Source organism: Panthera uncia (assembly GCF_023721935.1).
Source record: "Panthera uncia isolate 11264 chromosome C1 unlocalized genomic scaffold, Puncia_PCG_1.0 HiC_scaffold_3, whole genome shotgun sequence".
In the NCBI taxonomy this organism is placed as follows: domain Eukaryota; kingdom Metazoa; phylum Chordata; class Mammalia; order Carnivora; family Felidae; genus Panthera; species Panthera uncia.
This window is the reverse complement of record NW_026057584.1, coordinates 7241914-7254114: the sequence shown is the minus strand read 5'-3', so window position 1 is coordinate 7254114 and position 12201 is coordinate 7241914. Positions and strand designations below refer to the sequence as shown.

Sequence of the window (12201 nt, the reverse complement as noted above, 5' to 3'; positions counted from 1 at the left end):
CTCTTGGGAATGGCCTTCCTATTTCCTAATCATAAGACAGAACATCTAGGAGACTAGGTTGAAAACAGTAAAAAGACTGGCAGGTTTCCTATAAAAGTGACAAAATATTTTTATGTGAAAAAAGATACAACAGACAAAGCAGGAAGGCAGGGCACCATTGAGATCAGCCCGTATGGCTCTTTATCCTCCTAACTGAGTCGATGTGCCTGGCAGCCCTGTGATACAGGTACTATGATTATCTCCATTTTACAGTTAAGGAAACAAAGGCACAGAGAGGTTAAGTAACAGGCCCAAGGTCACACAGCTAGGGAGTAGCAGAACTGGGATTCAAACCCAGGCATTTGGGCTCTGGTGCCTGTGCGCATAACCATCATGCTAAATCACTTCCCCTATGCTTTACGACAGAAGAAAACATTTTAAATGTATATAAAATAATGTAACGTCCAGAACATACAAAAAGCTGCTATCGATCAAGAAGAGAAGTACAGTAAAACCTTGACTTGTGAGCATAATTTGCTCTGGAAACATGCTCGTAATCCAAAGCACTCATATATCAAAGCGGATTTCAAGAACCACTGACTCAGTTGTGATCATGTGACATGTGGCATCATGTCCTACTTGTACTGCAAGACATGGCTCACTTGTCAAGTTAAAGTTCATTAGAGGTGTTTGCTCGTCTTGCGGAACCCTCGCTGAACAAGGTACCCGAAATCCAAGGTCCTACTGGATAAACGCCCCAATAGAAAAATGGGCAAAGGATAAGAACAGGCAATTCTTAGATAAAGAAACGGAAATAGCCAACAAACATATGAAAAGACGCTCAATTTACAAGTCATCAATACAGGCGGGTTAAAACGAGGTACGATTTCTTTCACCCAACAGACTGGGGCAAACATCTTGCGGTTTGCTAACTGGCACCCCTGGAGCGGTACAGAATCTGTCTTGCCTCTTTGAATGGCAAGCTGGCAGTGCCCACCACCATTTTAACTGTTCTTTGCGGCGACATTTACCCCAATGTTTACAGCGGCGCTGTCAACAGAAGCCAAATTATCGAAAGAGCCCAAATGTCCATCAAGTGATGGATGAAATAGATTAGATGTGGTTTATACATACAATGGAATACTACTCGGCGATGAAAAAGAATGAAATCTGGCCATTTGCAGCAACACGGATGGAACTGGAGGATATTATGCTAAGCCAAAGAAGTCAGAGGAAGACAGATATCACATGATTTCACTCATACGTGGAATTGGAGAAACTTTACAGATTTTCATAGGGGAAGGGAAGGAAAAACAAGATAAAAACAGAGGGAGGCAAACCATAAGAAACTCTTAAATACAGAGAACAAACTGATGGTTGAGGGGGTGGGGGAAATGGGGGCTGGGCATTAAGGTGGGCACTTGTTGGGATGGTCACTGGGTGTCATATGTAAGTGATGAATCACTGGGTTCTACTCCTGAAGCCAAGACTACACTCTATGTTAGCTAACTTGAGAATTTAAAAAAAAAAAAAAAGCATACATGCGAACTTAGAAAACCTTAAAATAAACTGTTCACTTTTTACTTTTTTCACTTAAAAAAAACATTTCTTTTAATTATGTAATCTCTACACCCAAGAGGGCTCGAACTCAATACCCTGAGATCAAGGGTCACATGCTCTTCTGAGCCAGCCAGGTGCCCCTAGAGCGCACTTTACTTTGACACATGAGCACGGAGATACATGCACACAGAAGCTCTTCCTAATCAAGCTCCGCGGGACCACTTGCTGAGTCAATGGCACTGTTTCCCTGCAAAGCTGTGCAGGGGTCCGCTGAGCTCTTTGGTCACCAGGCCACCTGCACACTTCCCTCCCCACCTATGAGCCGCCCGCCCCCGTGCTTGCCGTCACACTCATTCAAGCCAGCTGTACTGCAGGCCACGGGGAGCGGTTTTCATGAAAATTAAGCTGAAGGCTCTTAAGAGGCCAACAAAAAGCAAGTTGCTAAAAACCAAAACCCAAATCAAACTGCTGTTGAATAAAACAACTAAGTATGGGGGGAAACCTCACAAATATCTGTAAGGATTTTGCCCCTACGAGTCTCTGTAAGTGTCTGAACTCCAAAACCAGAGTTTTGTGACATTGGGACTACACTTTAAACAGGAAAGAGAAGACACACACAGCTGGTCCCCCGGTGAGAGGCCAGGAGCCAGAAAAGGCCAGCACACGTCTGCACTGTGTTTTCTTGAACAACGAAAACGTGTTCATGAATTGCTTATTTAATTTTAAAACACTTAAAAATAAAGCGATACCTTCATCAGCGTAAAGGATCCCTTTAACAATACAAGATGATTCGCTCCCTTTGTTAACTTATCTGAATTCGACTCTGTCCCACAATGTAACGGGTCTAGTTTTCCAATCAATTGGAGATTTCGGTCTTTCCATGGAGGATTTAAGCAATTTACACTTATTATAACTGATAAGTTTGCTACGGACTCTGCCGCCTTATTTTATGTTGTTGGTTTTTGTGTGTGTGTGTGTGTGCGCTTTTTTATGGTTTTCTTTTATTACAAAGAATATGGTTTTCTTTCATTACAAAGAGAGCCCTGTGCTCTCTGCTTTAACTTTACTTATGTTGTAGAAAGCTTATAAGTTCTACTAGAGTTTATCCCTAAGCTTTCCGAAGTAGTTCAAATCTTTATTTCTCTAATTATCAAGGTAAGAAAAAGAAATATTTACCCAGAAATTGGTCTTTTTTCCTTGTTCCAGGGACCAAAAAAAAAAAAAAAAGGCCTCATGGTGGTAATACTGTGTGAAACAAGTCAAATACAAAATAGTATTGTATAATTCCTAGTTAGGGATGGTGACCGTGCCTGCGGCTGGGGAAGCCTCTAGGAGGGACGGACAGCTGCGGGGGTGGGAGGGGTGTCTCTCCACGTGTTCCGGCACCTTCCTCACGGTTGCTTTTCTCAATCCAGCGCCCCCTGCCTCCGGGGAGGTACCCCCATACATCTTCATTTCCATGGGGGCGACTGGCTTCTTTATGCCTCCTCCAGTATTTTTGTGCAAAACTGGGGAGAAGCCACATCGGGAATGGATGCCTACACATTATTTACATCAGAAGTTTCATAAGAAAAAACAAAACTCTTGACACAGCCATTTACAAGTCACTGTTCACAAGTACCAAGGGATGTCAAGTTTTAATCCATCCCTCCTGATCGTCCCTGACCCTCCCGGGTGGGGTGCCGGCGGCTCTGCACAAAATACCGCCCCCCCCCCCCGGCCCCAACGGCCCCCTCACCTTCCCTGAGCAGCTGTGAGCAGCTGTCAAGCACACTGTGAGCCTGAGTCCACGTTAGGGGACTCTGGTCAGGAGTGCTCTCGTTCCCGGTCATGGGCTGTGGGCACACGTTACTTGTGCCTTTTAAATAAACAAGAAGAACAAATGTTTCTGTGGACTCCGGTGCAGAAGGCACAGGGGTTAAACAGGGCAGGCCATGTGGAGACCCGGCCGCATCTAGGAACAAGTTCCAGTATGGTCCTGAAGGGGCACGTGAGTGTGGGTGAGAGACAGATGATGAAACTGAACAGACTGAAAAAAACCCCAAATCTCTCCACCTATCTATCCACCTTTTTTTTTTTTTTAATGTTTATTTATTTTTAAAAAAAATTTTTTTTTTCAACGTTTTTTATTTATTTTTGGGACAGAGAGAGACAGAGCATGAACGGGGGAGGGGCAGAGAGAGAGGGAGACACAGAATCTGAAACAGGCTCCAGGCTCTGAGCCATCAGCCCAGAGCCTGACGCGGGGCTCGAACTCACGGACCGCGAGATCGTGACCTGGCTGAAGTCGGACGCTTAACCGACTGCGCCACCCAGGCGCCCCAAATGTTTATTTATTTTTGAGACAGAGAGAGAGCATGAACAGGGGAGGGGCAGAGAGAGAGGGAGACACAGAATCTGAAACAGGCTCCAGGCTCTGAGCCGTCAGCACAGAGCCCGACGCGGGGCTCGAACTCATAGACCGCGAGATCATGACCTGAGCCAAAGTCGGCCGCTTAACCCACTGAGCCACCCAGGCGCCCCTCTATCCACCTTTTAAGATTCCCCATGAGCACCCACGTGGATCCTCGCCATTTCCCCCCCCAGCAGTCTCTGTCCTCACCGCTGACCGGCCACGCCCTGCTGACTCTAGACCACAGGTGCGCTTTCTGCACCCAAGTAATCTTTGCTCAACTAAATGAACACGAAGATTTCTTAGCGACGCGTTTCTCTCACTGTTAATTTTTCATGGGTTATTTCTCCCTGCCTGCGACAAACCGTTAGGCCACCCAGTGCTTCTGCCTCAGCCTAACTCACAGGCAAGGTCTGGCTGAACCATCAAGTGAAGCAGAGAAGGCACACAAGTCCAGGCAAGGTGGCAGGGGCTCCAGAATGACGCGGTGAAGGTGAACCACAGATGACTGACTTCCTTCCCGGGCCCAGCGAGCTCGGCATCACCGAGTGCATCAGCGCTCACGTGTGCCCCACAAACACCCGACGGCAATGGCGGGGACAAAAGAATGCCACCTTGCTCTCTAATGAAACAGCCAGGCTGTGAACATGCAGGCTTGGGCTGAGCTCTCCTGGAAGGTAATGAGGGACTTTTTGTTGCCTGTGAAATGATGTGAATTTCCCTGCATGTTCTGGATGGCTGAGCCCTGCCTGGAACTCTTCTGGTTAGCCAGCGGGAGGTCCTCCCCTCACAGAAGAAGCCTCACCACCGCCCCCCCCACCCCCACCCCTGGTTAAAACACCTGTATGTTCTGAAAGGAGATAAGGAGATCCCACCCCCTCCCTTCCGGGCAGCCCTTTACCTCCTGCAGTTTGATCTCCTCGGGCTGGAGGATTTCCAGCACCCCGCTGCTCTGGATCTCTGGAAGATCCTGCCAGAGGTTAAATCGCGAGTGGGGGTTACTGAGCAGGCAGATCTGGGGCAGAGCCTTCCTCTCGGGTGGGCTTGCCGGCTCATCCTCCTCCTCCTCGTCCTCATCCTCTCCTGGAGTCTCCTCGCTGGCCGGGGAAACATGGGCATTGGTTTGTATCTCTGCATCCTGTTGTCTCCTGGTTTCAATTTCCTGGAGTGTTGATTTGTCTCGGTATTCCTGATACAGGAGCCCTGAAGTCAAACAGATTTATAATGAAGAAAAGGGAAAGATTTCAGACGAAGATCTTTCTGAATCACTAGGTCAGGGCTCGGTACTCTTATCAAGGGCAGGTGCTGCACCTATGAATACATAAAGCCAGCCAGCCCCGCACCTGTCTCCCCAAAAGGCTCCGGGCGGCCCGATGAACTGCCACATCTTCATTTCTCAGGAACGATCAGCATACGGAAGTTTTGTTCAACAAATAAAGAAATCCATGAATGCATTCAAAATCCAATCACACAAATATACTCGGCAAATCTAGAACTTGATGTGTTAATAACCATTGTGCCCAGAGTTGATGGACACGTCCCAATTACGTTTCAGTATCCCAACAGGATGCTTTCCCTAGCCTTAAATGCTTCAATATTAAAAACCCAAGTATGTTCATTTGCGAAATGGGAGTAGTTGTAAATTCTCATCGTGAAGGAAAGACCAGTAATTCATCCCTTTTTTTTTTTTTTTTTTTTTGCTTTTGCAATTTCAGACTTACCTCCCTGACCAATTGTACTTAAAATAAAAGCACTCTATGTCTCCAAGGAGATTTGGAGGTACATATGAATCAGCACAAACGTAGCATCTCCATAGGGAAAACCCACTTGAGACATCCTGGCTGCAGGGTGGAGGGAGGGTCTCCTCACAGCAGATAAGCTTCAGTGGCCAGGGGGTTTCCTGGCTTAGCGAGACCGGGGTGGGGCCTGCGTGAGGAGGGGGTCAGACCCCTAGGGTCTTGTCTACTTGCCAGGCCATGAAGGTGGTGGTCTATCCTGTTGGGAAGAGAGAGGCCCCGAATGACCGGAGGCAAGCAGCTCTGCCCCCATTTTTGGATGGGTGTGGTTAGGAAGAAAGAGGCTGGGGTTAATTCCCCAGGAGGGTGATGATGCAGACGTGCACTACCTGTGGGGGATGGGGCCAAGTACCCAATTCGGGGAACAGTGATAATAAGGTACAAGTCGGGTCCTGGTGACTGCCTGTTGCTGGGTCATGAATGACATCCAGGTGACCAGCATGGCCACAGGGTGTGGTGGCCCCACTCAAAGAGACCAGGAACACAGGGAGAGGGTACAACTGGGGGATGGGGTGGTGGAGAGATCAGGTGCACCTGAGGGGCACCCAGGAGGAGAGGTCCAGTGGGCAGCTAGCTGGATGCACTGGTCTGAACAGCAGTTGGGGCCCCTTGATATGTCTACCTATAAAACAAAGATGAGTTTCCCAAAGAAATTCTAATTGGGATAAATGTACCACTTGTAAAGCACTTTCTCTTACAATGAACGAAGTACAAACATTAGCTATTATTCCTTCCTTATCTAATTGTTAAATATATCTAAACAGGAGACAAAGGAACGAAAGAAAAACAGATTAACTCTGAAATCCTGAATGTGGCCAGATAAATTATATTCATAAACAGGAGCCAAACAAACTCGCCCTGTGGAATTAGTTGGCTTCCTATGCTCCATAATGCAAAATTATACAGCCTTTATGGTAAGTATAGCGTTTACTTAAAAAAAAAAAAAAAATTAAGGTCCAGGGCGCCTGGGTGGCTCAGTCGGTTGAGCAGCTGACTTCAGCTCAGGTCATGATCTCATAGCTCGTGAGTTCGAGCCCCGCGTCGGGCTCTGTGCTGACGGCTCAGAGCCCGGAGCCTGCTTTGGATTCTGTGTCTCCCTCTCTCTCTGCCCCTAACCCACTCACATTCTGTCTCTGTCTCTCTCAAAAATAAAAATAAACATTAAAAATAACAATACATAATTAAAAAATTTAAAAAAATTAAGATCCTATGATGTTGCAGTGTTAGAATCCTGTGATTTTTGCAATGTTACAGTGAAAAAAGAAAAGCAAAGTCTTCGTTAAATGCAATCCAGACTGAAGATCTATAAGACAGAGGTTTAACGTCACTACCTAAACTGGTTCAGTCATGAGCGTAAGATTTAACTGTTGTGCTGACATTGACCCAGTCATTCTCCTGTGATTCCAATGCACAGTGTTTCCAGAGGCTTAAAGAAATCAAGTTTGAGTTGAGTTGGATTCACGTTTCCAGGTGACTGAGCCTCTCACATAGTAGGTACTCATGTATTTGTTGGACGCCTTTAAAAAAATGCCGTTTCTAAAGTTTCACCAAAGCGCTTACTAATCTGGTGTCCTTTTGAAGGTTCAAAAAATATGTCTTACATATGCTATGGTCGGCATATCATGAGTAAATCCTATCTCCGGCATCTCACTGTGATACGTCTGGTGAAAAGAAGCAAAAATATCAGCATTGTGGGTAGTTGGGTTGAAAATAATAATTCGGAAATCACACGGTTGGCTGCCTCTCCCCCATCTCCTCACACCCCTTGTTCCCAGCTGGCAGGGGAGGAGTTCTGTTTGGGTGCTGACCCGTTCTGTGCTCTGGGAAGTGGGTGAATGTTGACTGATCAAAACCTACTGTGATGCTGTATTGTACACCTGGAACGAATATTAGTTTATATGTTAACTAACTGGAATTAAAATAAAAGCTTAAAAAATAGAAGTAAAAACTTTCTCCAAAGGGTGGGGGGAAAAAAACCCAAACCAACCAAACAAAAATTCTTTAGAGAGAGCTCTCAATTATCTTAGCAGTATAATGGCTAGCTCCAGGGGATTCCCTTGACAAGAGAAAATCACAGAAATTAGTCTTAAGATTTAGAAATAAATGTCCACATCCAATGTAAATTTCCCTTAAAATCTGGCTTCATCTGCCTAAAGGGCCTCATCTGCCCTATAAGATTCATAGGGGACACTCAGCCCTAATCTGTAAGTTCAAAGTATACAGGTTGTTCATGTATATGCTGAAAGCCAGAAAATAAGTTTAACAAAACCACCTGAAACCAACCAACCAACCAACCAACCAACCAACAAACAAAAAAGCCCTACCGTGATAGTTTCCTCCTTCTTGCCAGTGGTGGGTTTAGACATGAGCATGACATAACCTAACCTGGCCAAGGAGAGTAAGGGGACATCCTACATCTCTGAGAAGGGCTTCCCAAAAAGATGTTCCTTACCAATAAACACTTGAAGAATAAACACTTCCCTTTTTTGCTTTTATACATGGCTGCTTGAAGATGTGATGCCTGGAGCTATGGCAGCCATCTTGTGACATGAAGCCCAAATGTTGAGAATGGTGGAGAGAAAGGAGCTGGGTGAGGAAACCAATTCCATAATTTTCTACCTTTGAGATACAATATTGCCATTGTGTAATGTCATTTTTTGCTGGATATTCTGTTACTTTTGGTCAACGACTCCCACTACCAGTAATTTTAGGATTTTCTTAAAACTCTATAGTTCTTTCTGAAACATTTAGAATATGAATTTCAACACTGTTTTTCCTGGAATTACTGTGACTACAAAGAGTCATCTGACACACTGTGTAACCATTTTTCATAACTTGTTTATTTTTATTGGTCTTAAAATTCAGATAGAGTAGCTTTACCCGAGAAGCTACATGTTAACTGATTAAATTTCTCTACTCCTTGTACTGTTAATACGATTTCCTATTTTATATCTTGTACACTCAGCAAGCACAACTTTATGTGAAAATTAACTTTACTGGTAAAATCTTCCACCTGGTGTATATATTTTTAATTGTTTTAAATATTTATTTTAGAGACAGACACACAGTGCAAGCAGGGGAGGGGCAGAGAGAGAGAGAGAGGAAGACACAGAATCTGAAGCAGGTTCCAGGCTCCGAGCTGTCAGCACAGCGCCGGATGCGGGGCTCAAACTCACAAGGTCATGACCTGAGCCGAAGTCAGATGCTTAACTGACTGAGCCACCCAGGGGCTCCTTTCACCTGGCATATTATTATTGTTTTTTTAATGTTTATTTATTCTAAGAGAGAGACAGAAAGAGAGTGCGTGTGTGCACACAGAGGAGGGGCAGAGAGAGACAGGGAGACAGAGAATCCCAAGCAGGCTCCCGCGCAGCGCCCGACGCGGGGCTCTATCTCACAAACCGTGAGATCAGGACCTGAGCCAAAATCAAGAGTCGGACGCTTAACCGACCGAGCCACCCAGGTGCTCCCCACCTGGTGTATTATATTCATGCAAAATTAGAAGACCCAGTTCCCATCTTTCCTACTTAAGATGATTTGTACCAGCCTGGCTGTGCTGCCCCGTGAAAGAAGGGGAGTTCTTAGCTCCTCTTGCCCAAGCTCCTGGAGTCATTCAAAATCCCACTTTTTGAATCACTCACATAGAAACTTCTAAAGGGTGGGGGATTCATTTAATTTTAAGTGAACACCTTTCACGTGTCCAGCATCTGTTAGGGGTCAGAGACAACAACAGCACACCTGTGCACACGAAGCCCGTCTCAGGGTCCATCAGAGGGTCTCGGGGTCCGTGGCCTATAACGACAGCTGTGTGCACCATGCTGAGCAATTCTGTTCTGGCCTCCGTGGGAGACGCTGCAAACCCCAAGAGCAGGCTACACAATGCCCACACCTGCCTTCGCCTTTTCCTCCCTGCTTGATTCCCCTGTGGCTTTAGGAACACGTCCTTATCTGATACCTGGCAAGGAACGCCCTTCCTTCCGGGAGGTAAGGGCAGATAGGGCTGTTGGAGGAGTCTGCTCGGCACCGGCCTCAAGTCCATAAGGGAGGAAGCGAGAAGGTGCTGACAGCTCTGGGTTGTCGTCCATCCATCACAGCCGGTGAGCACTTACTACGGATCCAGCCCAGGAGCCGGACAGAGATATTCACCAATTATACCAGCGGATACTGGAAGGGGGTGGTGGGAGAAAAGACTTGCAATATTAGTCCCTGCGGTTTGCCACATGCCGAGGGCCAGCCTGAGTGCACACCAGCGCTCAGGTCCCCTGACTCCCTGCTTCAAGCTTGTGCCACTAGCCTAACGGGACCGGCCACCTCCAGGAGGGGTGGGCCGGCCGCCCGTAATGCCGAGGACAGCCCCTCTCTCCGCGAAAGGAGGCATGGAGCTCCCCACCCCCACTCTACGTCCCTCCCAGTGATGACACTGGTTTTAGCCACAGAAGATCCCTTTCGAGAGGGTGGAAGTCAAGGTTTCCAGCGTATGCTAAGGCAGAGGTGGGTTTCCTCACTACGAAGGACAATGCCGCAGAGAGGCGGGAGGAAAAGGTTTCTAAGGGTCTTTGCTCTCGGCCCCTGTCCATTACCCCAGGAAACAAAGGGAAAATCTGCCACCATCACCCAGCCTGACACACAGGAAGCCCTGGTAACAAAATTCCTGGAGTCAGCGCAGCCCAACAGCTCGCAGAATGCGCCCCACCCCCTCTGCTGTGCGCGGGGCTCCGCTCCCCTCGGGGTTCAGTCTGGAAAAAACCCTTCCAGGGAAGAGTGGGCTGGCCCGAGAAGTCTCCCACAGACAGGGTCTTCTGGGGCAACGGAAACTATGCTTCCACTCAAGACACCTCACGTCTGCCTCAGTGACTCAGAGAGAGGACAGTAACGATGTATTTAGGGATAAAGCTTCCAAACCTGGCATTTTAATTTAACGGATAAAGTGCTGCTCTGACGACACCGAAGGACAAAAAGATTTGCTAAGCAGCCGGTACCGTTTTCCAAATAACGGAGCCCACGTTGCCCCCCTTCACTACCCCTTCACTACCGCCGGTGGGGACTGTCACGGGAGGGGCCTCGTTTGACGGCGTTAGCAACTTTTGACTTTTAAATCCAAGTGCTTGCGTTCTCGGGACGCCTTCTCGACCCACTCTGCGCTCACACAGTTCTTGAGCCACAGCTGTGCCCCGCACCCTGGGCCACGTTCCTGGAAAAGCAGGTGACACCAGGCTTCCCTTCCGAACCCAGGGGCCTCTGGGGCTCCCACTCCGTCTCCATCTTACCCTTCCTTCCCACCACTGCCTCTTCTTCCTGAGCCTGGGTCTCCGCAGAAGCCATTCTCAGACCGGGCGGTCTTCCCAGGTCTTTCCCAGGCCGCTCCCAGGAGGGGCTCCCACAGCACCCCTTCCTGCAAAACCCAGCAGGGCCTCACCCCTGGTCTTTTTGGCAGAAATGACAAGGGGGCAGAGGGCCCTCCCCCGGAAAGGGCTGGGCAGGTAGGCCTCTCTGGAGAGCAGGACTCACATCCACTTGCTGCAGCCCAATTATACAGCACCATTAAAATGTGGCAGTTCTGCCTGTGGAACCGCTTGGAACCGAATGTGTCGAAAACGTCCCTTAGCCACACGGGGTACAGTGCTCGCAGAAATGCAACGGCATCTCACGGGCAGGGGGACCCCCCGAGTCCACCAGGGCGCTTCCCAGTGGAGCCCCGCCGCCGCCAAGGACACCCACCTATCTGTTCGATGAGGTTTCTCCACGAGTCTGCGGGAATGGGGTGGATCATCTGCAGGGCCTCGGTGAGCGTGGTCGGGCTGTCGGCGAGCGCCGGGCACTCCTCGGGCGTGGCCCCATTTCCCGGCGTGGAGGACGACTCGCTGCCCGAGAGAAGGAGGCGCAGCGCGGGTTATTTTTAAGCAACGACACACCTTGGCCGGCTCGCGCGTGGTGTCCGCACAAGTGGCCCGGGCCAACTGGACCCTGACGCGGGACGGGCCAGGCGGGCCCCACAGGCCCTTTTGGTCACCGCGCCCGGGCGCGACCGGGGTGATTCATTCCCACACCAGCCCGCCCAAACCCTTCATGTTTTCGGAGCTCGCGGGCAGGCGTCGGAAACTTGGCGCGCCCCTGCCTGCTCCGCGGCGCCGACCGGCCGCCCCGACGGGTCGGGCGGCCGGAATCCCAGCCGGCGCTGCTCATCCCCTGCCGTCCGCTTGTCGCGCGACCCCCGGCCCCCGACTCCCTCCGGCTCCGATCCTCGCGTCCCAGGGCCACGCGGCGCGAAGATGGGCGGGGGCCGGGGGCGGTGCGCCCGCCGCCCGCCACTTCCACCTGCGGCCGGGGTCGTGCGGGCTCCGCGCCCGGGGGCTGGGGGTGCGCGCCGGCCCGGGCCGCCGACGCCCGGATCCCCGCCCCGGGGCTCCTCCCGCGCCCCCTCCCAGGCGCCCCGGGCGCGCGCGTCCCGCTCGGCGCCCCCCCCCCCCCCCCCCC

At 49.6% G+C, this 12201-nt stretch overlaps 1 protein-coding gene across 1 annotated transcript in view; it reads right to left on the bottom strand.

Moving 5' to 3' along the window:
• NGEF (neuronal guanine nucleotide exchange factor) overlaps positions 1 to 12201 on the bottom strand; it is a 74905-nt gene that overhangs the window by 24994 nt on the left and 37710 nt on the right. The window contains exons 3-4 of the mRNA XM_049614674.1: positions 11446 to 11588; positions 4833 to 5134 (exon numbers count right to left, since the gene is read on the bottom strand). Coding sequence (XP_049470631.1) covers positions 4833 to 5134; positions 11446 to 11588 — 445 coding nt within the window. The remainder of the gene's footprint in view (positions 1 to 4832; positions 5135 to 11445; positions 11589 to 12201) is intronic.